We start from the raw sequence: 27,235 nt of genomic DNA, 5'->3' as shown, positions 1-27,235 counted from the left end.
TAGATCTGTTGCACCCCTTCGCTTCCCCACAGTCTCTTCGTGGCCTGCCCCACAGCTGTGTGGGGGCTGGGGTTCAGCCCCTGGGATACTCAGCGGGGCCTCTCTGGAGACAGCTCTAAGAAAGCATCAGCCTGACAGCCCCTCATTACCCTCCCCCATCTCCTGCTATCAACACACATGGTGTTTAGACCCCCTGGGCTGGGGAGGTGAGGGTAGGGCCCCGGATCCACTGGCACACAGTTGGGGTGAGGCTGCAGAGACAACAGCCTGCTGGGGAGGTGTGGCTCAGATCTGGAAAGAGGTTGGCCCCCCATTTTCTATGGTGTATGTGGGAGTGATGGACTGTCCAAAGGACATCTGAGGCATGATGGGTAGAGGCTGGAGCACTTGGGGGGGTTCCCTTTATTTACATCCATAGAGTCACAATCACTGGAGGAAGTTGTTGAGGGTCCTTAGAGTTGAGGGATATCGGGCTTGGAGAGATGGGAACAGGGCCCACCACTCACTTCCAGGACCCGCAGGGCACCGCTGGTCCAAAAGGCAGAGACACTGGTCATTGGAATCACAAGGGTCAGCACAGGCACCTGAGAGGAGTAGGAAAGTAGGAACAACAACAGCAGCAGTAACAACAACAACATTACACCTGCCAAGATGGGTTATTCAGAAGCTCTGTTTTGAACCCCTTTTGTGTCCGGCCCTTTAGTCTCCCAGAACTCACTGAGAGACTGAGGGGGTGTTGGTTATGTCGAGAGGTAGTCATGGGCTGGGGCTGGGAGTCACGGCTGGCGTGGAGGGCCTGGGAGCCCCTGGGCTGATTCCTTGGCTGGCATAGTACTCTACCACCTGCCGTGGCACCTCTGCCAGGACACACTTAGCTAGCGCTGAGGGGGCAGCCTGGGAAGGAAAGGAGATTGGTTAGGAGAATGGGGTCATCTGGGTCAAGTGAGCAGGCAGTGAGACTTCAGGCATGCTGGATTCCAGTGACCTTTGGATGAGACGCAGACGATGACAAAGACAGATTTGGGAGCCACGAGTTGTTGAGAAGCTCTGGGAGAGACTACGGAATACTCACATCCTTGAAGTCCCTGAAGGGCACAAACTGGACGATGTCACGGGCTGCAGGCACCCCCTTTGGGCAACGCAGGGGACCATCGTCTCCGTCCAGTAGCCGCATGTCAGAGAAGTCAGCATTGCCCACACCCACGATGATGATGGACATGGGCAGGCGCGAGGCTCGCACAATGGCTGTTCGGGTCTCGGCCATGTCACTCACCACACCGTCAGTGAGCACCAGCAGAACCGAATACTTCTGAGGACAAGCAGAGGGGGAACATGGGTTGCTTCTGCGTGAAGGAGCATTGGCAATCTTTCCGAACCCAGGTCCTGACCCTGGAGCTATCTGAAGACACACAGGGTGGCCCCTGGCTGTCTGTGTTTCCTCACCGTGGCTTGGCCAGTGCTCTGCTCCCGCTGGGCTGGTTCAGCCACACGGTTGATGATGGGGGCCACGTTGGTAGGACCATAGAGCTGGATCTGGGGCAAGCAGCGGCGGTAGGAGGCTATGACCCCTGAGATCTCTGTGGGCACAGAAAAGTGATGAAGCTGGCAGAGAGCACTCCAGACACAGCAGAATGGTAATTTCTGTTCTAGGCTTGATAGCTCCCAGCTCTCACTTAGCAGAGAGAGAGAGAGAGAGAGAGAAGAGAGAGAGAGAGAGAGAGAGAGAGAGAGAGAGAGAGAGAGAGAGAGATGGTCCCTGGGGTTGGGAGAAGTAAGTGGACAGATGGATGCTGGGTCACAGGGCTGGAACTCTTTCCAAATGAAGACAGTTTTGGATGGGAGGAGGGACAGGTCAGGGAGCTGAGTGAATGGAGCAGAACCTGTGGTACTGTTGAGAAGTCCAGCCTCTGTGGTGGTGCGGGTTGGTGGGACTCTCCCAGCTTACCTTCACATTCAGGATTTTCTGGGTCAAAGTTGATAGCAAAGTCGTGGGAGACCTGTCAGAGTAAGGGAACGGTAAAGGGGTGTCCTCCACATCTCCCCTGCAGGCCTCCTTTCTCTTGTACCCAGCCTACCTCAAAGTTTGGGGGGATTCGAGCTCCGAAGCCAAAAGCTGGGAACCGCTTATCACTGGAGAGGAGAAAAGGCTGTGGCCTCCCAGTGCAAGGCCTCCCTTCCTGACCCTACCCTCACCACGTTACCTGTCATAGTCCTGGCAGATGCCTCCCACTGTGCGCAAGGCCTGCAGGTAGTGGTTGGGCTGTCGGGGGCTGAGGCAGTGCAGGGATTGGCTGCTCCTTGGGTCCCCATTGGAGGCTGTGAAGTCGATAGCCACCTGAGGGAAGGTAGGGACCGGACCTGCTGCAGCCATAAGAACCAGCAGGCAGGCTAGGCCAGAGACAGAGGTTGTTGAAAGGGCAGCCTCAGAGTGGAGTAGGGTGTTGGATGCAAAGTACATGGGGTGCCGGTTAAGAGAAGTGAGACTCCGGCTTCCTTCCATTTGCAAGGACTTTAGCAAGGACTTAGCCCCGCCCCATTTTCTTGGGCCGTCCCCCCGGGGTCTTTACCGTGAAGCTGATCTGGCAGCCTCCCATGATATAATCCAGGAAGGTATGTACTTTTTCCACCTGGCAGACGGGAGAAGATAATGAGGCCGGTGAGAGGGTGCTTTCAGGTGGGAGCTTTGGCAAGGCTTGGGCGGGGAAAGGGGAGAGTTTTAAAGGTTGCTGCTTGGGGAAGGGATGGAACAAGGGTTCACAATTCCCAGAGCAGGTCTTTAAAGCAAGAGAGGAGGGGTTGGGGATTTAGCTCAACGGTAGAGCGCTTGCCTATCGAGCGCAAGGCCCTGGGTTCAGTCCCCAGCTCCGGAAAAAAAAAATAACACAGTAAAGCAAGAGAGGATGGACGGACAGATGGACCCCCCCCCCCACGTAAAAAAGTAAATGGCTGGAGAAATGGCTCGGTGGGTAAAGGTGCTTGCTGCCAAGCCTGAAGCCTGGGTTTGATCCCTGGAACCAATACGGTGGAAGGAGAGGACTGACTCCCAAAAGTCGTTCTCTGACCTCCACATGTGCTCTGTGGCACTGGGTCCTCCCAAGTGCACCCCCATTCATAAATATAAATTTTTAAAAATTAAAAAGCAAGCAAGCAAGAAGCTGAGGTTGAGGCAGTGCAGGGGCAGAGGACACCTGAACTGTGAATTGTGACTTACGGTGCACTGGGCCAGCACGACCGTGCCTGAGCTCTTGTAATTCTTCTTCTTGTCTCGGTACTTGGGGTTGATACAGTCCCACTGCATCTAGACACCCCCACCCAGCACAGAGTCAGACGTCCATCAAATAGACCTTCTCACCCCTCCCTGCTGATGCTCCCAGGGGAAGAGCCTCATGACCCCGTCCTTCTGCCAAGCCTGGGCACTTTTCACCCTTTCTATCTCCAGTCACCTAGAGTGAGGTGGTTGGCCACCCCCCTCAGGATTTCCCCCGGGGTCCTGGGGCTAGGATGGGGTCTCTGTCACCTCCTGCCCGGGGTTTGCGGTCCCTTCCTGCATTTCCTGGAATGTGCTGGTGAACTCGCCGATGAAATCGTGCTTTCCACTCGAATCATAGTCATATACCAGGAACTGAAGGGAGAGGCAGGGCACAGGCCAGGGTCAGCCACGCTCTCTGTAGTGTTTCTGAGGGGTCTGACAGGGCAGTAGGGGCCTCACGGTGTCTAGGTTTCTGTAGAAGTCCCTAAGCTACACAGACGTCACCTGCTAAGCCTTACTCTCTAGCTCGATCTGGTAGAGGGTTCCGCCCCAGAGGAAGGTACCTCTGTGGGAAACAACATAGAGCTGCTATTTATCCCACAGAGACGAGTATTTATCACACGAGGGAGAGGGAGGGGGCTTGCTGTACTCCGGGGAAGGTCTCCCAGAGCAGACTTGATGCTCCAAGCGGCTTTACCTTGAGCGGCCTGTGGATGTCACAGCTGCACAGAGAATGCAAGGACAGGCGGAATGGCTCCCAGCTGGGGTTCAAATTGTTTTTCACCACCTTTGAGAGGCACCAGGGACCTTGTCACCACATGTCTAGAGTTCTTACTGTAATCTGTTCATCTTTTACCCCATATCCCCGTGCACCCACCTCAGTCCTCCAGACCAGTTGGTCACTCTGGTCTCCATTGGTCTTATAGATCTCCATGAAGGGGTCAGACTTGCTGAACAGATCCTGGAGAGGCGAGGGGAAGGGGCTTGTGAGTCTGGCGCGATCTTACACGGAGAGGAGAACTGGCCTGGGGCTCTGGGGTCTGTCTGTGGCGGGAAGCCTATGGCTCTTTAGTGGGTGGTGTGGACTCTGGGGTTCCCACCTTGTTATCCAGCTTGTGGGCTCTGAAGGTAAGTTGTACATAGTCGTTGGTACCGGATACCTCCTCAGCCACGATCTGTAAAAGGGACACAGGATTACGAATCCCCCTGCCCCCGCCATATATGCTTCCCATAAATGAAGCTTGTCATGAGCACAGTATCACAATGGATGTCCATACGGGGACACTGACCCTTGGCCCAAGAGTGACTTTGCTTACCGTGATAGTGGACTTGCCCGCCGTCTTCCCATTCTTCAGCAGCAACGGTTTAGTAACCTTGGTTTGTGACACGATCTAAAGACAGAGGTAGAGAGGAGTCTGTCTGTAATGCATGCATCTGCCCCGGCCAAGGATATACGTGTCCAGAAGGTTGGCCCTATGATTGGGTTAGGGTGGATTCAATTTCTATAGCAGCCTGAAGTGAGGAGTGCTAGAGAGGGGAGTGTAGTTCAGTGGCAGAATTCCTGCTTAGCCATGAACTCAATCCCCAGCACCAAATACAACAAGGACAGTAACAACGAAAGGAATACACCTGCCCCCCTCTTCAGAGGGGGAAAGTAGGCTAAGTATCTTGTCCTAGGGTACACGTCCCATGGATGGAAGGGAGGGATCCAGGCTCAGAAAGAGCTCCTTCCTCTTAGTTTGGCTCTGGAGGCAGATGCTTGCTGTTGGCCAGCTAGACGATGTAGGGACTGAGCTGGAATGCAGACCTGGCCCAGTGTGCACTCTGTGGACCCGAGGAAGGTGTCGCTGCTGGGGCTGGTGGCTCCATCCTCAGCATCGAACACGTGGAATTGCAAAGGCTGCTTCTCTTCAAAAAAGTATTCAATGGCCAGCACCCGGGAGAAGACGGGGCTTGAACAGGAGCGAAGAACCTCTGTGCGTTCCACCTGCAGTGGGAGGGATAAGGACCCTCTGGGAACTGAGGCCACTTGTCCCTGTCCTGTACTTCCCTTGGTGCCTGAGCTCTCCTAGGATTCCTTAGTCCCTAGCAATTAGTTTCTTTCTTTCTTAACTGACTTCCGAATTTGGGGTACTGCTGGCCCTCTAGGAGTCTGTGAACTTCTGGCTAAAACAGTTTGGGCTTATCACAATGATGGCGTGTTGATGTTCGAGGTTATCCACACAGGTAGAAAAGGTTCTTTGGAATCCTCACATTCCCCGGGAGGCTTGCCTTGCTCTCACTAACCCTCCTTCCTCCTCAGGTTTAATGAAGGTTAGTCAAGGAAAACCCCACCATGGTGCCCTCACCTCCACCCACTGCTCATCAGAATAGAGTTTGAGTAGCACACATGGATGCGGCTTCGTGAGGGTGTCCCGGTCCAGGAGGCCGTGGCAGGACACCCGCAGCTCTACTCGAGAGGCTCCGAGGGTCATGGCTGGGGGCTCAGGCACCCATCCCATCTCTGGGTCTGACATGGCACTGTGGGGAAAGAACAAACAGTCTGGACACAGAAAGGAAGAGTTTGTCTCTTGGAGGTTCTGGACCTGCCTGCTGCTCTTCTTCCTGAGGCCCTGGGGTCCTAACGGTAACCTACTTCTCCTGCCATGTTTGATTTCCTTGGCAATCTAAGCAGCAAAGAACAGGAGTCCAGAGTCTCGTGTCTCTGTCACTCTGCCAGCCTAGGTGTCATGGATGAGGCTGGAAAAGACTGGAGGGTTGGGATAGAAGTGGGTTCCTGGCAGTCTCGGCTCCTAGGCCATCGATTGATTTCCGCTTACTGCTGTCTCAGCACCTTCTGCTACTTCCCGACTGGTATATGAGCCAGCGCTGCACTCAGTCTTGGCACCAGGGAACTGAACTGGGGCAAAGGGGTGGGGAAGAGGGTGGAGATGCCCCCGGAGGTCTGAAGAGGGTGGGTCTCAGGGAAGGAGTCTGCAGTGGACAGGAGGAGACAGGTCGGCAGTGGAAGGGTCTGTGCAAAACTGTCCTGTTGTCTTAGAACCCCCTACTCACTGTCTGGTTGGCTGATGGGAGAGTGCCGTGGTGGGCTTGGAGACACAGTTAGGACTAGGGCTCTGTCGTAAGCTCCTCAGGGGTTTGACAAGCTTGCTGTCCTTCCCACTTCCCCTGTTCTCACACTTCTTGGCAACACAGGCACTGTCTCTTAGCGACAGGGTTTTGGGGGAGCCATGGCCCCCACCATGCTGCCTGTGGGATGCATGCACAGCACCCTCCCCCAGCAGAGTCACCAAGCCTCAGGCAGCAGCAGACAGGGGTACGCCGGCCCGAGTTCATGGCTGGACAGCCATTCTCTCTGTGCCTGTCCAGACCTCAGGGTGAAGCTATCTGATCCATGCCATGCTTCCTGAGTGAGTGTCCACTGGTGTGCCCCACCCTCTGTCTGTCCCCCTCTGTCCTGCGTCCATCTCCAGGAGGGTGTGACAGTCCTGTGTCTCTGTCAGGACCGGGACTGTTCCCTGGCTTGTTACCAGCCTCCCGATGATGATGATATAGCTTTATAGAAATGTGAGGGAGGGTCTGGGCTGGGGCTCTCAGTGCCTTCCAGCTACGAGTCTCAGTCCACAGGGAGCCCATGAGGAAGGCAGGGGCGTGTGGCGGAGCGGGGACCCGGTCCGGTTGGCTGCTGACTTCTCTGAGAGCTAGAGGAGATGTTGTTATGGAGACTGGGCCAGGGAAGGCAGGACTCAGGCTGGGTTAGGAAGGATGGGTGGGCTCACCTGGGCTCTTAGTGGGGGTCTCTTCTCTCCTCTCTCGTCTCCAGCCCGGCCCCTGACTTCCTCGCTGCTCCAGCCGCTGGCGCCAGCTCCCGCTCCGCTCTGCTGCTATTTATGGGGCCTGGATGGGAGGAGGGGGGCCGCAGCACCAGCTCCCCCCCCTGCACAGACTGGTTGGGAGGGAGGAGAGGGGAGGGGCAGGGACACTGCCTGGGAGGGAGCCACAGAACCAGGGAGGAGGGCGGGCTGGGGGCAGGCCCAAGGCAGGACCCCCTGCAGACACAGTGACACACATCTCCTTCCCATCACACCCACACACAGCATCATAGAAACACACGCACATTGCAGTGGTATACACACACACACACACACACACACACACACACACACACACACACACGGAGGAAGGATGCCACACGCGGCACCCACGACTCACAGACTCACACATATCTTGACACTTGCAGGCGCCAGTACGTAAACTCACGGTGACACCATGACAGTTATAGCCCCACTGCTGCACACTGGGAAACGTTCTCACAGCACTTTACAGCACTACACTTGTTAAGGATATTTGTAGCTACACAGAAAAGAACACTAGGCTGTACTTGTGATATCCACACAGACACCTACTCTCACTAACCTGGGGTACAACAGAATGTTGAGGATATCTGTACACTCCTCAGAAACCATCGTGCCGAACCTCACCAAAGTGACATCCAGCTTCCGAGCTACACTTCTGTAGGGAAACGGGGAACATGAACACGATGGCCATGCTAGGCATATAGCCCGCGTATTGACCGGACATCGCCATGATTGACCCAATGGTCCCCCCCAATCCAACCCTTATGGCCACATCTTTGTGGGAGGGGTTGGGCCAGGCACAAAGCTTGAGGAAATAGAAGTTAGTCATTCTCAGTGAGGCCAGGGGAACTGAGAAGTTTCTGGACTGCTAACGCCACCAGGGAGACATTCGGGCGTGGTGATTGGGTGAGTACTTGAATGTGTTCACAGGAATGCCTTCCATCCCTGAACCTTAAACTGCTTATCTACTAAGGTAGAAACGATTTATTAACTACCTCCCGAGTAGTAGTTAATACTACTGGGCCAGGCACTGGGGCTAGTCAGGGCAGCTCCTGTCCCTGAGGAGGCAGAGACATAGGAAGTAGAAGGACCTACACAGAGATTGGATAATGTGAATGCTGTTAAGTATGACACTCGGCATTAGGCTCAGGGTGAATGGGAGGCATAGCGAGCGGATAAAGGTTCAATCTGGAACACCGAGGAAGGCATCCAGGATGTCGGAAGAGGCTTGGAGGGAGCCCCTGACTTTTAAGATCGTATTCGTTAGGCCATACCAGAAACGGTTAACATAAACATCGTATTTTCTTTTCATGTTGTAGAGACCTGTTCTGTATAAGCTACTCCATTGTTGAGACTTTTGATTATGAGGAGTCTCCACAGGCAGGGCTGGAGAGAGGGCTCAGCAGGTGAGAGGGCTGGTTGTTCTTCCAGAACCTGGGATCAATTCCCACCGCCCACATGGCTGCTCACAACCACTTGTAACTCCAGTCCGAGGGGAGCCGATGACCTCTTTTTGTCTCTGTGGGCACTGCATGCCCAGACGTATATACAGGCACAATACCCATACATGTAAAATAAAAGGAAAGGGTTTTAAAAAGTAATAGCCACAAGGGGCTGCAGAGATGGCTCGGGGGTTTAGAGCACTTGTTGCCCTTGCAGGGTTGGATTTACAACACGGTGAAAACGGTGCCTCACAACCATCTGTAACCTCAGTTCTAGATGATTTGACGCCCTCGTTTAGCCTCCACAGAGACCAGGGATGCATACATACACATTCAGGGAAAACATACATACATACATACATACATACATACATACATACATACACACACATATACATACACACACACATATATCTATATCTATATCTAAAAGGAGAGCCATGGGCCATGGAGATATCTCAGTAGGAAAAGGAAGTGACTGCTACTAAGCCTGAGAGACTGAGTTTGATCCTGGGGACCCACATGGTAGACAGAGAGAACTGACTCCCACAAGTTGTCTTCTGACCTCCACATGCGTGCTGTGACACATGTGCTCACATACATATACAGAACACAAAATGTTGAAAAGGGTACCCAGAGGATAATATACAGCATTTAATATGTCAGTGAACATATGTGTGGACGCAGGTATACACATGGACACACGTGTGCACACAGGCTTCCCTGGTGCAATGACTGGAGTCTTCTAATCCTATCACCATCCCCCAAAGCCAGAAAACCACTGTGTTTTCCCGTCACATTCGCCTCTTCGACAGCCTTGATTCTGCAGTAACCCGTGACCTGTCATTCTTTGTCAGCAGTTCTGCTATTCCATCTTCTCTCGGAACCCCAGATTCAGATGCGTGAGCTGTTCTCTACTTTCCCCAACTGTGGCCAAACCCCAGGGGCTCATGGGAAGGGGGTGAGGTGGGAGCAAGGGCTGAACAGCAGAGACCAGAGGCAGACAGTGATTTTCTTTTTAATTCTATACAAGTGGGGAGAGAGCCCCTGGGCATAAAGGGGCGGAGGTTCACCCTCCCCCCAGGGAAGAGACAGCCTCTGCCCAAAGCTCTCTGTGGAGGAAGCTCCAGGCAGGTGTGACAGCTTCCCTGCTTCAGGTCACTCCCTCCCTTCCAGTCCCCACTCCTGCTCCCCCATGCCTTCTTAGTGGTGCTGCCCTGTAGGACAAGGGCTGGCAAGGGATGGGCGAGCAGGGGTGGGTGGGGCCTGAGTCCTTATGAGGCACATGTCGAGGAAGGCTGGGGAGGGCGTTCAGCAGCTGTCAGTCTGTTCCTGGTTCACTGGTTCCTGCTGAGGACAAATTCAGGGAACCCTGTTTGCTGGGCAAAGAGAGCCAGCCGTCCAATGTTGGGGCTCTAAGAGGCCATGTTTGACAGATCAGTAGGGAGGGGACCTGTCTCACCACAGACACCTGCAGGGTCAGGTGGCCGTCTTCTATCAGGTTCCAGTTTGTCACAGGACTGTGCTCGCCGAGTTCTCTTGGGTTTCAGGGGAGCTGTTCGACGGCCCAGGTCAGAGGGTACTGAAATTAGTCATAGCAAAGGGGTTCATGAATTGGGTGCTCATGCAAGCTTCAACTCCTGGCTGTTGTTTTTCCCTGTCCTAAGGTCCACAAGGGAATCTGATGTGGGCACCAAAGCCCCCAGGGTTCTCCCAAACCTCACTCAGGAAGGTGGCTGACCTTGTCCTTCTGGCTCCTCTTGGTCTTGCTGTGAGCCCAGTCTCAGCCAGGGCTTGTTGGCTCCTGGGGCAGCACTGCTGCTCTCAGCCTCTTCTCTGCCTCCTGGCACCTGGGGGGCCCTACGGCCCCTGGGCACAGCCACTGGCTTAGGGGGACGTGGACCTATGGGGGGCTCCTGTAGCTAGCAGAGTAGGGAAGATGTTGGGTCAGTCAGTTTCTGACTCTTTCAAAGGACTGTCCCCACCCACCATTCCTAGGTCTTTCAGTATCTTTGCCCCTTCAGAACACCCTCCCTGTCCTTCTTCTGGATTTCACCTTGGCATTCCGAGCTGGGACCATTCTCTCTGGGAATAAAGCTCCGTCCTTTTCCTCTTCTCCATCCTGGGAAGCTGGGCTAGGGCTTTGGCAGCTGTGGTTGGGGGCACTCTCCTCAGCTGGGGGGTAGCAGACAGGAGAAGCTACAGAAATAGCATTTGTTCAGAGCCCTCCTCTTACTTTTCCCATGATGCCCTGCAAGGCCAGGACTCTCCCCATCCAAACTCATTTGCTCCAGCATCTGTGCTGTCTACTTTATCCCCACACATCCTAGCTGTCCTAGCTGCTGTTTCCCAGATCTGCCCTGAAGCCATCACCTGGGCCTGGCAGGACTCAGTCTTTTTCCTGCTGGAGCAGAGTCAGGATCAAAGGCCTCCTGGGTTCACAGGCCCAACAGTCTGGTCAGGGCTGCAGTGCCCTAGGGCCCTGTCAAGGCTGCAGCCTGGAATTTTTCAGCACTGCCTGCAAGTCTATTTAGACAGTGGGAGCCTTAGGGAGAGGTGCTTTATCACGCTTCCCTGCGACTTTAAGCCACAGGAGCACAAAAGAGGAATAGGACCTGTCATGTCCTATGTCTGTGCCTCAGTGCATAGTACAGTACCTGGCTCTCATGGTTTACTAAATGAAAGATGAAGTCCCACTTTGGATACTACATCTAGTCTGGGCCAGGGACAGAAAACCAGGAAAGCAGCCCCCAGTCTTGGCTGGCCTTAGAGAATGGAGTGGATCTGGTAAGGTTTTCACTGGCCACTACAGGACAGGGAGGGAAAAAGACAGAAAGGAATGGAGTGGGGGTGGGGGGGTGGGGGCGCTAGGGGGCTTACAGCAGGGAGTAAACCAGACCTGCCTGCTAGGCCCTGGCCTAGGAGTAAGAATTGGTGAGATTCTGGGTCTCCAGGGAGATTTGATGCTGCCAGGAGCCATATCCTGGGGTCTTTGGGAACTTGTGTCGATGCTGGGCTGTCTAGCGTTTCTTTAGTGGTTTCTTTAGGCTGAAGGTCCTCCGAACCCAGAAGGGGGGAAATGTGACCTTTAGAATAATTCCCTTCCGTTCCCCACCCAATCATAAGGTAGGAAGTAAGTGACTGGCTTAGGGTCACAGGTGGCTGAGTGGGACTTAAGACTCTGATCTCCAAGACAGAGCCCATGCTGATTCATCGGGACAGTTTTCTGAGAACTATGAGCGCAGGGTTATACGCAGAGCCGCAGTGTTTGAAGAGGGCCTGACCCAGCTGATATTTGCTGGCAGCTGGCCTCGCCCCCTTTTACAGTAAAGGCAAGGCCTTCTTCATAGCTGCATCGCTTTATAGGGCATCTCTGTGCTGGCAGTGACTAGGGGTACCACCTGTCTCAGAGAATTCTTCAGAACCATCCACAAAACACTTCTCTTGTCTCCCTAACACTGGGGAAACCACTTGTGCTCGGCAGAGCCTAGATTTGGATTAAGTTGTTTGTCATTTTTTTGGATGTATATTTAGACACATCCACATCGTTGACTTCCCACTACCTCCCCTTGGCTGAGCATTCCCCAGTGCAGGGGACCGTGCATGGCATTTATCCTTTCGAGCTATCGGCGCTGTTGGCCAAGAAAGGGCCTTTGCGTACCTATGTGCCACGTGGCCTCTGCTCGGCGCATGGCGCTGAAGCTTGGCTTGGAGCTTTGTGGGGGTGGTGGTGGCTTCCAGGCTCCAGGCCCTGGAGTTGGGGGAAGAGGATGGGAAGTAGAAGGGGGAAAGAGATGGGGAAATCAGGAGGTATCGATGGGCTAAAGGAGTGAGCGTGGCCACCTCACCTGCATCATCCGAAGAGCGCCGTTTCTGCCAAGCCTGGGTGCTGTCCTCCTGGTCTGGGTCGGTGCCCTGAAAGCACAGCTGAGTCAGGTTGTGAGAAAGATCTCCTTCACAGAGGGACAGCTGCCGACAACCAGCTCCCTTAGAGCCTCCTGTCAGTCTCAGGTTCCTAGTCCCTAGATACTTAGTTAGATTTTGTTTCCAAAGAGTAGCGCCTGTATTACCTTGGGAGTATAAGAAAGTTTACACCAGGGAAGGAACTGCCAGCTTAATAGTTAGGTGTTTTAGAAGAAAAATGAATCCTTAAAGTGCCTGTCATTTTAAAGATGAGAATGAATAGGTCCAGACTAAATTGGAAAAGGCGAACTGACTTAAATAAAAGTCAAATAGGCCCTGGATTCCATGTCAACAATGTGCAAAGACATTTGCTTTGTCCCCTGATCAGGGACAGGGGAAGTGAGATGAACCCACAGGACCTTACACTTGCCACTCCAGGCCCCCCTCACCTCTCGTTTTCCATCAAAGCTCCAACCTTTGGTTCTTCCCAAGCCAGGAAGGGCAACGCCGTGCACCCTTGGTGGCTGCGCTGTCCCAGGGGCTGGGGCCCCGTCTCCTGCCTCCAACCTCTCTGTGCCCTAGGACACAATCTCTTGTTAAAGGCATGGGAGGCTTTCTAGGCAATAGGGGGGGCTGTGGGGAGGTCTGAGGCCTCAGGGAGACCCAAGTTCTAGGGGAAGCCCTGCCCACACTTAGGGGGAATCCTTCTGACATCTGCATTTGTACACAGCATTTTCTGGACCATTCTGAAGAGGAAGGGAATTTGAATGGCCAATGTTCTCCAGAGCCCCAAGTCCTAGTATTCTCCCATGAAGGTTAGGTTAGGATCAGGGAGTGGGGCCCCGTGTGGTCCAGGAAAAGGGGTGGTGGGGTAGCACTTCTGGCTTGCTTACCATCTTCCTGCAGAAGGAAGATCCCCGGGCCCCTCCAAATCCTGGAAGGAGGCTGCTCTCCTCCTCTGGGCTCCAACAGGGAGATGAGTTATTGCCAAGGCTTGGGGGGTCTGGACTGGGTGGGCTCTCCTGAGTTGGGGGCGGAGGTGGGGGTGGAGGGAGGAGGAGTCCAGCAGTGGGGGACCCTGGTCCCCTGTCCCCCTTGAAGCTCCGGGGCCGGCGGAAGTGAAACAGGCCTCGCCGCCTCCTCTTCTGGAGTGCAGGCAGTGGTGGCTCTGAGGGGCCTGGCCGCATGGTTCTCAGAGTCCGGGGGTAGCTGGGTGGGGTTGGGGTGGGTTAGTGACAAGTACCACATGCAGGGCTCAGGGTGGGGCTGGTGCTGGTGCTTCCTGGGTATTACAAGCACCCTGCTCTCCTCTGTCACCTAGTCTCCCCTGCACTGTAGCTCAGGTCTAGGGCAGCGAATGCTGTCCTTACTGTGCCTGTCAGAAACCATCAGTGGCCTCTTGAATCCAAATTGACTCTATTTTCCCAGATCCCCTCCTAATTCCTTCATTCAGCTTCTCCAGGTGACAGGACTTCCGAACAGTCCCTGGGGAATCTTCAGGACAGGGACAGAGCAGGGTTTCCTACTGCCCCATCTGGGGCCTGTCACCCCTGACCTGTCCGTAACCCCAGACTCCAACCAGCAGGAGATGCTGGCCCCGTATTTTCCAGCCATTGTCTGGAGATTCATAGGCTGGGAAGCTAGAGGAAGGGTGGGCCAGGAGGAGAGACTGGCTAGGGCAGGCTCTCAACTTGTGGGCCATAACTCATTTGGAGGCAAACGGCCCATTCACAGGAGTCACATGTCAGATACCTGTATGTGGGACATTTACATTAAGATTTGTAACAGTAACAAAGCTACAGTTTATGAAGTAGCAACAAAATAATTTCATGCTTGGGGGTCACCACAACATGAGGAACCGTATTAAAGGGTCGCAGCGTTAGGAAGGTGGAGAACCACTGTGCAAGGTGAGCACAGTGGTGTTGTTGTTGGGGAGACTCCCCTGGAAACTGGGGGACAAAGGAGCCCTTACAGAGCCTGTGGCCTGCTTGGGTGTGTGTGTGTGTGTGTGTGTGTGTGTGTGTGTGTGTGTGTGTAGAGGGTTGGGGGGTGGAGTGTGTGTGTGTGTGTGTGTGTGTGTTTGTGTGTAGAGGGTTAGGGGGTGGAGTGTGTGTGTGTATGTGTGTGTGTGTGTGTGTGTGTGTGTGTAGAGGGTTAGGGGGTGGAGTGTGTGTCATACCTGGAGCTTTCGTCCATGACCCTTCTGCTGAAGAAGTCCTCCAGCCCCTCGTCTAGACGGGTGGCCATCCCATTCTCCTGACGAGGCCCAGGTACTGGCACCTGATGGGGGGGGGAGACTCAGGTGCAGGATGTCCCATCTCCTGTCCTCCCAGGTCTTTCCAGGGCCTTCCCCTTTGGACTTGGTCTCAGGAAAGTTTAGACACTAGTTCAGCGGAACATTTCCCAATCCTACAGGCTCCCGGCTTCATCCACCACCCAAATAAAAATGTCACTGTCCCTAGCTGGCAAGATAGGTTTATCCCCCTGCCCTTTTTCCTTCCTTCCCTCCTTCTTTCCCATCTCCCCCCTTTCTTTTTCAGATAGGGAAGAATGTCTCACTGTGTTGTCCAGGCTGGGTGTGAATGTGTGGGCTCACGTCACTGCCCTGCCCCAGCCTTCTGAGTAGCTGGGACTATATGTCTGTGCCATCGCACACACACACAAGACAGACTTCTTTTCAAGTGTGTTGTGGCCCTTGCCAGTCTGGGCCCTAAAGCTTGGAGCCTCAGCTCTGGCACTGCTGAGGAGAGCTGGCTCTTTGGTAAGGCTTTTGGCACTTACACTGGGCCGACCGGGTCCTGGTGGAGTAGTCCTGGGAGGCCTCGGCCTCCCTTGTGTTTGGTGCCTTAGTTTATAGCCATGGGTAGGTAGCTCAGATAGGCCTTCCCAGGAGCCACTCGCTGTGGGCTGGCTGCTTCCAAGTCCTGAGAACCAGCCAGGAGGGATCCCCAAGCTTCCCAGTTGGCTTTCCATGTCCTGAGGGCTCCCACCTGTGGGTGCAGTAGTGTATAAGGAGGGTCGGGATGGAGAGGCAGAAGAAAAAGGCGAGGAGGGCCTGGCAAAGGGTATAATGTGGAGGAGGTTAGACCAGTGGTTTTCAACTTCCCTAATGCTGTGACCATTTAGTACAATTCCTCATGTTGTGGTGACCCCCAGCCATCAAATTATTTTTATTGCTACCTCATAACTATAATTATTTTTCTGTTTTTGTAAATCATAATGTAAACATGTGTGTTTTCCAATGGTCCTAGGGGACCCTTGTGGAAGGGCCACAACCCACGGGTTGAGAACCACTGCATCAGACTGAGGCTATTGACTCACTGATGAAGGCAGACACTGGCCGGATCTTCCGGCAGCGTTTCTGCTTTTTGATGGCCATGGTGTCCTGCAGAAATGGAGACAAAAGGTGACCAGACCCTCATAGTCTTTTCTTTAGAGTCCACCCTGCCGCAGGTGGCTGAGGATCTGGAATGAGGGAAGAGTGTGGTCTGGACAGGCATGGAGGAGAGGCTGGGCACAGGGAGGCGGAGTCCGAGAAGTGAGGGGCGACAGCAACCTCGAAGGTTCAGGGAGAGGACTCAGGTGAAAGCAAGGACTGAAGACTGGGGCTCACGATGTTGGTCCCAAGCTCGTCATCTGTTTCCTCATGGTCATGGCTCCTGCCTCTGCCTCGGGAAGATGGATCTTGCCCTGGGCCGGCCCCTCCTGGTGGATCCGACAGTGTCCTCAGCTGGGTCAGGTGCCGGGCCTGAGGAAGGACAGGCATCAACAGGGCCCTGAGGAACGTGCTCACTTCCCTGACCCTGGAGAGACAGGAAGGGTGCAGAGCAGAGGGAAGGCCTGAGTCCTCTTGGGCTCAGAATGTTTACCAGGCTCTTGTGGGAGTGGTACAGCTCCTGCAGGATCTCGTCCACTATGGAGTTGGTCAAGTAGGTGACAACGGAGAGCTTCACCTCGCTGTAAGTAGAGGTGGGGCTGTTCAGGTACTTATGGCCTGACCCCTGGGCCTCCACCCTTTCTTTCCCCAGACGCCTGAGAATGGACCAGCTGGCCGGGCTGCCTACAGAGAGCACAGCTGCTGTTAGCATCGCCTCGGGTCCAGTACACCCACATCGCTACAAGCGTGCAGGATCAGACAGTGATCGTTTCTGCCTAGGTGTATTCGAGCAAAGAGGAACTGAAGGAGGAGAAGGAACAAGGAGGCTCCGGGTCAGGAGCAGCAGCAGCACTGAGCTAGGTGGACTGGGTGCTACGTAGGCCTCGGGTTGGCCGTTTCACAATACACTAACTCTCCCTCGCTTTAGTCAGTGGTGGTGCCTACATCCAGACGAAATGAAGGGGGCTAACGAAGGTCAGGCAGAAGGGGGCATATTCATACTCCTGATTTACATCCTCATCCGCGTCTCTGAGGAGGCTGTGTTCTGCTTTCGGGAAGTGATTCCCGGTATACTTGTAATATCCCAGAGAATATACCTAGCTATGGGCCACCGTGACCTCCTGTACTCCATTTCGGCCCCCAGATTTCTATGGCAAAGACCAGTCAGACCCTAAATAGCATGGCTGCAATAGTTAAAGATTTATCCCTTGTAATGGAAGGCTCTCCATTCATTATTCATGGCTGATAGTTCCAAACTCCCTAAGTGCTCTGGGCCAAATCCAGCCTCCTGCGCCCATGCCCCGCTCTCACTCCAGCTTGTTCTGAATGTCTTGTCCCGCCTGCTCCAGCAGCGCTCCGCGGATGAAGTTCCGGGGCACGGTGACGCGTTCCGCCACGTTGCTCAGCATCTTGTTGTGTCCCTCTGCCACCCGCATGGCCACGGGGCATAATTCCTGTGTTAGGCTGACCATGGACTCCAGGATCACCTGATGAGGAGAAAGGAAGGCCCGCATCCCCGGCGGGGAAAGATCAGTGTTAGCACCACAGTGGAGGTCATTAGCCCAGCTAGCTAGTTCCCATGGTGAGACGGAGGGACCTGACAAGGTCACACAGACGTTAGTGTCAGAGCCTTGGATAGTCACTGGTTCTCTGCCTCAATCAGTGCCCCTCCACCCTACCATCCTGATGGGGGAGGGTCAGCCCAAGATCGGAATCCAGGAAAGGAAGATGTTGGAGGTCAGGATCCAAGGCTTCAGCTAGCAGAAAAAAGATTCTCTAAGGCTACAGGTGTTGTAGGTACAGGGGAGTACGAGGAAGTGCCAGTTAGAAATAGATTTCCTTTGTGCTCTCCAGCCTCTGTGCTCTGACTTCTGCTTTAGTCAGTGCTGGTCTCCCACCAATGGCCTCCTTCCCCTCCCAGAACTTGCCTGAAGCTCCTTGTCCACAGCTTTGGATACCTCACTGGCTACCGACTCCAGCCTCTGCCGCACAGGCCCATCATTGGCCAACACGTGGCCCAGCTCACAGAGACTGGGAAACAGCTGGAAAGGAAGAGGTTCTCTTCAGAGGTCAGAATCCGGCCCCACTTGGTCCCCAGGCTAGGAGGACACATGCGTGGGGCAGTGCTTAAATACTCCTGCCCTACAAGAAAGCCTTCTTGGCTTTCCAGACCGTAGGGAAGGGTGGGGCTGTGGAGGGCTCACCGCCCGGGAGTTCTTGGCATCCTTGATGAGGTCTCGGGCATACAGCAGCTCATCTTGCACAGGCTCCAGGGGACATAGTCTCAGGGCCCGTACCTCCTCTTGCACTCGTCCACATAGCCGCTGCAGCATCTGAAGAACAGTGGCGAGAGTGTCAGGGGTCCCAGGTCGGACCCTTTGGGCCATGCTGCGCACTTCTAGTGGTGGTGGTGATACCTCAGCACGGCCCGGTTTCTCTCCTCAGAATGCCCTTCCTGAACACCTAGTTGAGCCAGCCCCTGGGGTCCTCTGCACCCCTCGGCCTGCATGTATTTGGGGCCCATCATCAGATTATGTTTTTGCTCAGTCCAGTCTGGGGCACCACGTGATGCCCATCCACATCACATCTGTACCCTGCCTGCCCCTTGCTCCTGGGAGGGAAATGTTTACTTGCTCTGCGCTGCTGGTCACCAGGCCCTGCTGTAGCCTGAAGGCTTGCTCCTGAGGGCATGTCTGGGAGTGGTTGTTCCTCACCAGGCACCACTGGATCTAGAGATGATGGAGCGGGAAGGATCAGGGTTGAGGATGTGGGCTGCCTCTCCGCCCCTTGCTGTCTCACCCCGCTTCAAACATGACCTTTCACCTTCTGCCACACATCCTCCGTGCGCTCAGGGGCGCTGCGGTAAGCTTGGGAGATGTCGCTCACGGGGAAGGACATGAAGCGCAGTGTGTGGTTGCTGTGAAACAGCAGTATGTAGAGTTAGGTGGGAAAAGAGATCAAGATGGGGGGCCTTCCTCCAACCCTCTTCTTGCTCATTATTTCCCTATCCTGTAGGTCAGGGGAACTGGGATGGACCGAGGGTAGTCTAATCCTAGACCTGGCACAGGGAGGCTGGGGGCCTGTGTCAGGACAGAGCTCTGATCTACTCACCTCTCCAGGGCCCTTGCAATGTCCAGGAAGCCCAGGGCAGATGTATTGTTCCGGTCCCATAGGATAGTTCTGGGGGAGGTGAGCACCAGTCGGCACCTCTCTCTCTGGCTCCCCAGCAGAGACCAGAGGTGCGGCCTTCTTTGAGGCCCCCCCTTTCCTTGGATAAGGAGGCCGACTCAGACACGGTTCCGGAAATGGAGGGCATGGAGTCCACCAGGGGAAATATGTGTATGTGTCAGCGGGTCAGGGATGTGGGTCGAAGGGTGGCGATGCGCGCCTCACCTGAGGGAAGAATTTATCTGCAGGGCCTTCGACAGCATCTTGGCCCCGATGTCTTCCATGCCGTTGCCGCTCAGGTCCACCTTGGCCAGGCAGGTGTTGCTGCCCAGGGCGTTGATGAGGATGCTGGTGCGAAGCTTCAGCCTGGAGTCTGCCACCGAGAGTGACTGCAGGGACTGAGTGGGCGAATGGAGGTCAGGGTCGGCTTCCGCACCACCGACCCAACGCTCCCTCCTGGGCCTGGCCACTCACACAATCCTCTTCCTGGATCAACTGGACCAGCTTATGAAGGATCTCTTCCAAAGTCCTGTGGGGGTCGGGTCAGAGTAGGAGGGGAGGGGACCAGGGACATGCTATTAGAGGAGAAGGAGGGTGGCCAGAGGGCATAGAGTAAGCCAAGAGGACTGACCGATGGCTGATGGGACAGGGGTGTGGGCATTGGAAGGGCTCACTTGGCCTTGACATTGAAGTTCTTCCCCAGGAATAGGTGTTTGAGGGATTTGTTTTTGCCAAGTGCAGGCACCAGCGTCAGGAGGTCTGAGTCAAACCCTGTTCGGTAGACGACAGGAAAGTGCCAGCCTTGAGGCTCAAGGGAAATGGAAGTCTCCTCCGGGCTTCACCCCTATGCTCAAGGAGTGACCATACTCACCATTATCAGACAGGTCTAGGCTGCCTATACAGGTGACAGCCCCCAGCTGCTCCTGCAAGGCCTGGGCTCCTGCTGAGCGGAGCTGCAGGGACAGAGAGGGGGGGTGAGAGGACGGAGGACGGGTGGACGGAAGAGTCTGTTTAATCCTTAGATGTCATACTAGTCACTCAAGGACTCAAAATCAGACCAGGTCTTGGGTGTAAACCTCTCTACACTGTATCCACCCCTAGGGGTCTCCTCGTCCTTAAAAGCCGCTGCTCTATAGACAGCTTGCTCCTGCCCTCTGCTGGGCGAATCTGGTATTAGCCACCCAAAGCTTTAGGGGCAGAGAGATCCTGGGGTCTGAACTTGGATGGCCAGTTTCAGAGGGAAAGGGTGTGGTCAGGCTAGAGAACTATTCTCTCTCTCTCTCTCTCTCTCTCTCTCTCTCTCTCTCTCTCTCTTTCTCCCTCCCTCTCTTTCTGCTCTCTACTGTGTGTATGTGTGTGTGTGTGTGTGTGTGTGTGTGTGTGTGGAGTGGGGTGGCAGTCTGGACTGAGGGACACTGGTCTAGTGGTGGGGAGATAGGAGACACGGGGCTCACCTCACAGCTGCTAAGGTCCAGGTGCAGATCACTGAGGTGACTGTTGAGGGAGAGGCCCTGAAGAAGTGCCCTGTAGTAGGAAGGTCAGTAGGCCCACCTTTACCCCTCCCCAACACCTCCACGGCTCCCCTGGGCATCTTCCAACTCTTCACCCACCCAACCTGAGGGCCTCCAGGGGCAGCCTTGTGGCTGACAGGTTGACATGGCTCAGGGTGTAGGCGCTGCTGAAGAACTGCTTGAAGGCTGGCGGGGCCTCCCGGCCCTTCCTGTGGAGACCCCGGGAGTCAGTACGGGAGGGCTGTGGCCACCCACGGATTACTTATCCCTCCCGGGCCTGTTGCCCCACCTGTGGGAGCAGCTGTTTCGAGCCAGGTTGAGGTAGGTGAGGTGGGAGCAGCAGCCATGAAGTAGAGCGCCCAGAAGCTGTGGAAAGACGCAGTGGCTCTTAAGATCTCGGACCCCATCCTGTTCCTGGCCTTCTCTGAGGCTCCACTGAGAACGCTGGTTAACTCCAGCTTGCTCTTCTGCAGGGTATGGAGGGATATGGAGAGACTCACAGGCAGTGTTTGTATTTGTAAAACAGGCCACTGCCGGCTCCAAGGAGCGCTTTCTCAAGTTAGGGGAAATGTCCTTTCCTGCTAGTGGACAGAGCCCTGTGCCAGGAATGGAGTGAGGGTCTATTTTTAGGTGGAGCCTGCGTGACCTTGTGATCTTCATGGTACACAGTGTGTACTGTGCATGAACCCAAAGCCACTCTTTAGCACTGTCCTGTGTTCAGGGAAGGAGGGCAAGATGGAAGAATCCCTCTCTATTTTCTCAAACCTTTCTGTCTGGCTCCCTCCTCCACTAACCCCTCACCAAGTCAACGGCACAGTCCGTCCCTGAAAGGTCCAGGTGTACCAAGGCGTTGGGTTGGGCCAAGAAACTATAGAGTGCCTGAGAAAGAAATCACAGAGGAAGAGGAACATGTGGAAGCATCCCCTTACTTCCAGGGGCCATGGGAGAGTGGCCCCTGGCCCCGAATCCCAAGCATGCTTTTGTAGGTGTTTGAGGCTACATTCCATGGACTCACATTGGCCTCATCTGTGGCAAGCAGGCCTGGGTTCTTGCTCAGGTCCAGGTATCGAAGGGAGCTGGCAAAGGCCGGGTTGGCCCCGAAGGTCTGGCCCAGTGCCTGGAGCCCTGAGCACAGCGGGCACTGGGCTGGGTTGGCCCCCATCCTCATACAGATCACCCCACTCCCCTGCGTGATTCCTTTCCCTCTCCCACTCCCCAGGATGGTGTGGGAGGGTGTGGTGAGGGCTCAATATCTCAGAGGCTGGGGGTCCTGGTGTGAGTACCTCGAGGGGAAACAGCAGTCTTGGCCAGGCACAGTTTGGTGAGGCCGGCGGGAAAGCACAGGAGCTGCTGGCTCAGACTGAGAAAACCTGGGGGGAGTGAGAAAGTGGGCTGGTGAATGGCTGCCTGCGGGGTGAGGTGGTGTGGTCAGGCAGGGGCTGGAGTTGGGTGTAGGCCTGGGGTCAAGGATGGAGGTGTTTGGGCTTGGGGTGATCTTCAGTCTGCAAAGACTCTGTTTAGACCTAGGTTGGGCTCTGGGCTGGGATAAGGGTCTGCATTGCAGTGGGGGATAGGATTCAGGGCTAGGGCTCACCCTTGTCCTCGATGGGGTTGTGGGACAGAGTGAGCGCATGCAGCACACAGCTCCCGTTCTCCCCAAACACCCCGGCCAGCTTCTGGACAAAATCCCTTCAGGGAAGGGGAGGAAGGATTTGTCCTGAGCTGAGCCCCAAGTCTCCAGCCCCTGGCTGCCCCCCCACTTCCTATGTGCCTGTCTGCCTCGGTCTATAATGTTAGAGGTCCCCATGGTGGAGAAGCAACTTGGGGCTGACCAAGGAGGTTTTTCACTCAGGAGTCTGTGGAAGCTGAAAGGTGGGGCTACCTCCTGCATTCCATACCTGCGGGCATTCTGTACCCCAAGAGGATGTGCTGAGGCAAGGCCTCGATTTAGAGTCTTAAGACCAGAGCAGCCCCACCCTGCTTGGAAGTTGGTGGGGCATGATGTGTGTTGTGGGAGAAAAGTAAGTTGCAGGGACATGAGGGGCTAAGATCTGAGGCTGTTTGACCTGTTTTGTGCCTGTCTAAGCACTATAAAGTGGGGGAGATAGATGAAATAGCCCAGGGTCTCATATCATATCATGCACTGATATTCCATGACTCTGACACTATATGGAGAAGGTACAGCTGCCCACGGAGGAGCCTGGCCTCACGTCTTAAGCCCAGCATTGTCCAGCACCAGCTCTTCGAGGCTCCCCGACTTGCTGAGGGTATGTAGCACCTGTTCTAGCACTTCTGAGCCCTGGGAACAGAGGGGTCCTGCAATCAAGAGCCAAGAAGAATACTACTCTGCCCCCTCCCCCTCTCCAGCCCTCATTCTTACCAGTCTCAGGTCTTTGCAGTAGAGTTTGGTGAACCACTGGTTGTAGGCCAGGGCAGCCACCATAAGGGCCAAATCTCTGGGGATATTGGACAGGCAAGAAAAGATGAGCTGGTGGCCAGGTCAAGAACGGAGTCTAAGAATGGGATGGCTGGGCTGGGGAAAGTGAGACGGTGGATGGCAGTGGGCTGGATGGCTGGAGTTCTGGGGCAGAGCAGGGGCAGGACCAGAAGAGGAACCCTGAGAAGGGCAAGGCCAGTCTGGGAATGTGGGGGTTAAGTTTCTGCCGTCTGCTTACCGGCTCTCTAAGTGGCTGAAATCCAAAAGATTGAACTCTCGGTTATCCTCAGCGTGGTAGATGGTGTCCACATCCTTGGAGAGGTGGAAATGGCTTACATTTGTTTCAACATCCCCCCCCTCGGTCCCTTCCCTGTGGACCCCACCTACTCCCTGCCAAGTCCCTGCCCAACGCACCCATTGCACCTCCTCTCGGCAGTGGAGTCCATTGTAGTCACATAGGGCAGCATAGGTCTCGGAGAAGCCACCTGTAGGGCAGGAGATGGGCTGTCCATGTTGGTGAGGGGGATGGGAAATAGTCTTGGGCTTCAAGGCCCAGTCAAGGTCATTGCAGTGTTAATGTCTGGGCATCCTTCTGTGCCATAAACCTCTTGTGGTCCAGGAGCCTGAAGTCCTCAGGACGGGCAAAGACCCCTCAGGCAGAATCCACGCACAGAGGGTTCTGGATCTGGGGCGGGGTGCTCCACGACCCATGCTTTCGCGCCTGCCCCTGCTTACCACACACACTGTGAGTGGTCGATGTGGATGTTTCAGAGTTGGGAGATGTGTCTCGGGGACCCTCCGGGGTGTCTGCATTTCCACGCCGGATCAAACACCTGGAATATGAATAAGGCGTCCCAGAGAGAGGTGGAAAGAGGCTCTCAGTTCTTCCTGTATTATGGTGTGTGAGCCTCCAGGGAAGAGCAGAGAGAGCATTCTTGTTCCAGGAGACCAGATCAACAGGAAGGAGAAATCTACCTTTAGTCTAATCCTTTGGGAGACCCCTTGTCTGCCACTCACCCAGGGCCAGGGCAGACCTTGGAGAGGGCAGAGCTCACATGCCGGGTCACCTGGTCCACACTCTCAGCTGACGGCAGCCGCATGCTCACCACACCACGCTCAGTCTCCACCAGGATCTGAGGGGAAAGGAGCAGCAGGGCCTCAGCCGTTCATTCCTCCTTCCAGTTGGCCCAGCAGTGGTCTGGGCCCCGGGACTCACCTGGTTCTGACTGAGTGTGTTGAAGGCACGGATCTCCAGGACATTGAATGAGCTTTCTACCTGATGGGGAGTGGGGAGGGTGGGTAGTGGGTAGGATGCTCAGCTCCTGGTGAGGGCCTGTCACTAGGATTGAAGGGAGCACGCCAGGCAAGCCCCCTCCACCCTCTGAGCCTGACTTACCTTGGCTGGGACTTTAAGGGGGAAGAGGTGGAGGCGCCAGGAAGTCAGGGCCTGCAGAGTAGAACATCCACAGTTTAGCGGAGCCTCTGGGGCCATGGTGCCTTTGTCCTTTTTTAGCTCCTCAGCTCTGTTCCAAGATAACCTCACCCCTGCCCTGCTCCTGCCCCACCTTCAGCCCCTGAACACCAACCCAGGCTGGTTCTGCCTGCTCCCTTAGGCTTCTTCTCCTCAGCACTACCCCAGTCGTTTCCCTAGCCCACCTCCCTTGAACATCTCCTCTCTTCTCCTCCCCCCCTTACTCCTCAGGGCCAATGTTCTCACCAGTACTCGGTCCTCGAACTTCTTGGGTTTTGTCTCTAGTTTCACTCGATGCTGCTGGAGCACAGCCCCCTGGCTCAGGCACCTCCGGATGCTGTCTGCAGATGGGTAGGACCTGCTCAGAACGTCTCTCATTCCCACCCTGACTCCACTCCCCCGAGAGGGACAGGTGAGAGGAGAAATAGAGACACATAGGTACTAGACAGGGAGGTATGGGGCAGAGATACTCCTTTTGGGGTGATTTTGTTATGGGAGGAAAGTAGGGAAGAAACTCTGGCTCCTGGTGTCCCCGAGTCAGGGGACGGTTGCTGAATGATACCGTCTGTGGGAACATGTGTCTTACACTTCTGAAGGTGTGAAGGATTTTCCCACCCATGCACTACAGTAACCATCAACACATACACAGTCTCTCTCTCTCTCTCTCTCTCTCTCTCTCTCTCTCTCTCTCTCTCTTTCTCTCCCTCCTCCCTCCCTCCCCCCTATAGAGGTTTGGGAGTAGGGGATAGGAATGTCCCTTGATTGTATCCTGGGTGGTCTGGGGTATGAAAATCTGCTTTTTATTATGTCTGTATGCCTGTCTTCTGATGATGCCAGGGAACTGGAGTATGGCATTGGTGGGGACAGGAAAGTGTGAATGAGTGCTGGCTTGCAAATGAAAGGGGAACAGTGCCAGACAGTTCTAGTGTGGAGGGTGGGGTGAGAGAAGGATTTAATGTTCCAGTGAGCCCGTATCCATCTCTGACAGACCCAACCAATTTCTCTCTCTCTCTCTCTCTCTCTCTCTCTCTCTCTCTCTCTCTGTAGTGTGCATATATGTATATGTGGTGGGGGGGTGCCGTTTCTGTAAGGTGTGTGTACAAACATCTCGTGACTGCTTCTAAGTGCATGTGTAGGTGTCAGAGATCTCCAGAGTGCAATAGAGCTCTGAGTACCCTTGAGCGTCCTGTTTTCTGCATGGGCTAGCCTGTGCTCTTGCCTTTCAGGATCAGGGTTGTGGCAGTGCTGGTGTGTGTGTGTGTGTGTGTGTGTGTGTGTGGCAGGGGGAATTAGAGGAGATACATCTGGGAATCACTGGTCCAGAGAGGTCTTGTGATGTAGGTGGTGGGTAAGGAGAAGGGGGCTGGCTGGGACGGGGGCTGTGGGGAATGAGCCGCAGAAACCCAGCTTTTGGTTTTAGCTTCAGTCCAGGCCCCTGCCCTGACTCCCTCCTATGCCCCACTGGCCTAGGCGCTGCTGGGCTCTCAGGGGCCTCTCAAGGGCCAGTTCCGGGGCGGGGCCGGGAGGAGGGAGGGTGTTGAGATAAGCAGCAGTCAGGACCAGGGGCAGCTCCCAACGCCTGGCCCCGCCCGGCGAGGGTGGGGGAAAGCTAGGACTCTCCGGAGGGAAGACTGGATGCCGTGCGGAGGGGTGGGTCAAGAACGCAGAGCATCAGCCCCCAAGAGCGCCAGGGAAACTGCTCCTGTCACCGAAGAGCGGGACGGGCGGCTCTGGGACAGGAAGGTTCTGATAGGGTGAGGCGAGTGGGGCAGAGAAGGATGCTCCACAGAAAGCAAAGCTGGGACTGAGATACAGAGGAAGGGACTGCCTAAGAGCGAGGGTCTGTGAGGGGGCGGGAGGCGCCGGGCTGGGGTGTACCGCAGGAAAGCACTGGGTTTGGATGCTCGCGGACCGGGAGTCCGGAGATGAAGGCAACCTCGTACCTTGCAGCTCGCGGGTGAGCTCCACGCTGGCCTTGGCCATGGCGGCCGCCGCTGCTGCCGCTGTTGCTGCTGCAGAGGAGCCGCCGCCGCCGCCGCCGCCGCCGCCGCCTCCCGAGAGGCGCCGCACATGCTAGTCTCGGCTCCGGCAGGGCCCGGCGCTGAGCGCTGCAGTAGCGGCGGAGCCCGCTCCCGTTCAGGGGCGGCTGCGCGAGCGCTCCTCCCCCCCGGCTACTGAGCGCTGGGTCTCCCGCCCCTCCCGAAGAGTTGGCCAATGGAGCATGCGCGCTGAGCTTGCCGAGCCGCGTGAGACCCCGCGCGCGCTCGCGAGGACCCCTCCCGCGGGCTACCTCGTGAGAAGCCCAGAGCGCGGCGCCTGGTGTCCGAGCTATCTCAGGGGCGGGGGTGCAGCGTTTCTACTGCCGTGCCACCCACGCCTCGGCCACCCGGAGCCGAATTCTTCAATTTCTTTGTTTACGTGCTTCGGTACCCCTCCCCGGGTCAAGCTTGTTTGGCCCCGCCCTCCCACTCCTTCCAGCTCAGGAACCGTCCAGCTCGTCCTTGCTGACCCTGGAGGCAACTCTGAATCAAGGGCGATGCTGCTAAAGGACCTGTCCGAATGTGCCGGAGGGAGTTGGTTCTTTTCTGCTCGCTAGTCGGGGATCCCCGTGGCGTCCTTGGCACCGTCCCTGGGGGTGTGAGGCTAAGAGTAGCACCTGGGAGTTCCCGAGCCACCTTCCCCCACAGCTGGCAGGCGGCTCCGCAGCAGGCGGGCAGACACAACCACCCTTGAGCAGTTAGCTCAAGCCTGGGAGATAGGGAGGAGGACTAGGGAGAATCCAGAGATCCAGCACTGCTTAGACTTCTACACTAGACTTAG

General features: G+C 55.5%; 2 protein-coding genes and 1 long non-coding RNA gene across 16 annotated transcripts; 1 reads left to right on the top strand and 2 right to left on the bottom strand.

Annotated features, from left to right (window-relative positions):
• Positions 1-372: 372 nt before the first annotated feature.
• Cpne6 (copine 6) lies at positions 373-7,334 on the bottom strand. Of its 2 annotated transcripts, NM_001191113.2 has the most exons (17): positions 7,030-7,122; positions 5,599-5,770; positions 5,058-5,237; positions 4,567-4,641; positions 4,351-4,425; positions 4,128-4,211; positions 3,948-4,037; positions 3,518-3,622; positions 3,212-3,298; positions 2,568-2,627; positions 2,202-2,335; positions 2,076-2,130; positions 1,946-1,997; positions 1,444-1,577; positions 1,073-1,309; positions 719-894; positions 373-584 (listed from the first exon to the last, which is right to left on the bottom strand). In NM_001191113.2, exons 2-16 carry the CDS (start codon positions 5,764-5,766, stop codon positions 757-759), a joined length of 1,674 nt encoding a protein of 557 aa, NP_001178042.2. In that variant the 5' UTR covers positions 5,767-5,770; positions 7,030-7,122; the 3' UTR covers positions 373-584; positions 719-756. The 2 variants fall into 2 exon arrangements, with proteins under 2 accessions (NP_001178042.2, XP_063130733.1); XM_063274663.1 differs by having other exon boundaries at positions 373-894; positions 7,030-7,334.
• Positions 6,371-17,042, top strand: LOC102552093 (uncharacterized). The gene is made up of 2 exons (XR_359939.5): positions 6,371-6,660; positions 16,481-17,042. It is a non-coding gene; the product is annotated as an uncharacterized LOC102552093 (long non-coding RNA).
• On the bottom strand, positions 9,552-27,153 carry Carmil3 (capping protein regulator and myosin 1 linker 3). Of its 13 annotated transcripts, none has more exons than XM_008770681.4 (40): positions 26,359-27,153; positions 24,662-24,756; positions 24,341-24,391; positions 24,161-24,220; positions 23,962-24,077; positions 23,680-23,777; positions 23,359-23,429; positions 23,183-23,256; positions 22,888-22,963; positions 22,718-22,806; positions 22,102-22,196; positions 21,791-21,877; positions 21,523-21,632; positions 21,309-21,386; positions 20,797-20,873; positions 20,612-20,716; positions 20,451-20,520; positions 19,868-19,949; positions 19,671-19,767; positions 19,471-19,525; positions 19,222-19,394; positions 18,940-19,008; positions 18,652-18,745; positions 18,459-18,557; positions 18,033-18,161; positions 17,757-17,870; positions 17,140-17,315; positions 16,322-16,409; positions 16,066-16,200; positions 15,774-15,837; positions 15,234-15,442; positions 14,632-14,732; positions 13,346-13,661; positions 12,902-13,030; positions 12,398-12,464; positions 12,211-12,300; positions 10,606-10,748; positions 10,291-10,471; positions 10,012-10,131; positions 9,552-9,899 (listed from the first exon to the last, which is right to left on the bottom strand). In XM_008770681.4, exons 1-40 carry the CDS (start codon positions 26,396-26,398, stop codon positions 9,871-9,873), a joined length of 4,152 nt encoding a protein of 1,383 aa, XP_008768903.1. In that variant the 5' UTR covers positions 26,399-27,153; the 3' UTR covers positions 9,552-9,870. The 13 variants fall into 13 exon arrangements, 12 of the variants coding, with proteins under 12 accessions (XP_008768903.1, XP_008768904.1, XP_008768905.1 ...); XM_008770682.4 differs by having other exon boundaries at positions 9,552-9,896; XM_008770683.4 differs by having other exon boundaries at positions 10,291-10,465.
• Between the last annotated feature and the right edge of the window lie 82 nt (positions 27,154-27,235).

Source organism: Rattus norvegicus, chromosome 15, assembly GCF_036323735.1.
Source record: "Rattus norvegicus strain BN/NHsdMcwi chromosome 15, GRCr8, whole genome shotgun sequence".
Taxonomy (NCBI): domain Eukaryota; kingdom Metazoa; phylum Chordata; class Mammalia; order Rodentia; family Muridae; genus Rattus; species Rattus norvegicus.
This window is presented reverse-complemented; position numbering and strand designations above follow the sequence as displayed.

Excerpts from the sequence above, each read along its gene's own strand:
- Cpne6 (XM_063274663.1), bottom strand. The coding sequence starts at position 5,766 with ATGTCAGACCCAGAGATGGGATGGGTGCCTGAGCCCCCAGCCATGACC. Across the intron at positions 5,238-5,598 it reads CTGATGAGCAGTGGGTGGAG|GTGGAACGCACAGAGGTTCT; the intron begins GTGAGGGCACCA and ends CTCCCACTGCAG. Across the intron at positions 1,310-1,443 it reads AGAGCACTGGCCAAGCCACG|AAGTATTCGGTTCTGCTGGT; the intron begins GTGAGGAAACAC and ends GCTTGTCCTCAG.
- Carmil3 (XM_008770681.4), bottom strand. The coding sequence starts at position 26,398 with ATGGCCAAGGCCAGCGTGGAGCTCACCCGCGAGCTGCAAG. Across the intron at positions 21,878-22,101 it reads CAACCCCATCGAGGACAAGG|GTTTTCTCAGTCTGAGCCAG; the intron begins GTGAGCCCTAGC and ends CACTCCCCCCAG. Across the intron at positions 15,443-15,773 it reads GCCAGTGTCTGCCTTCATCA|GTGGGAGCCCTCAGGACATG; the intron begins GTGAGTCAATAG and ends CTGCACCCACAG.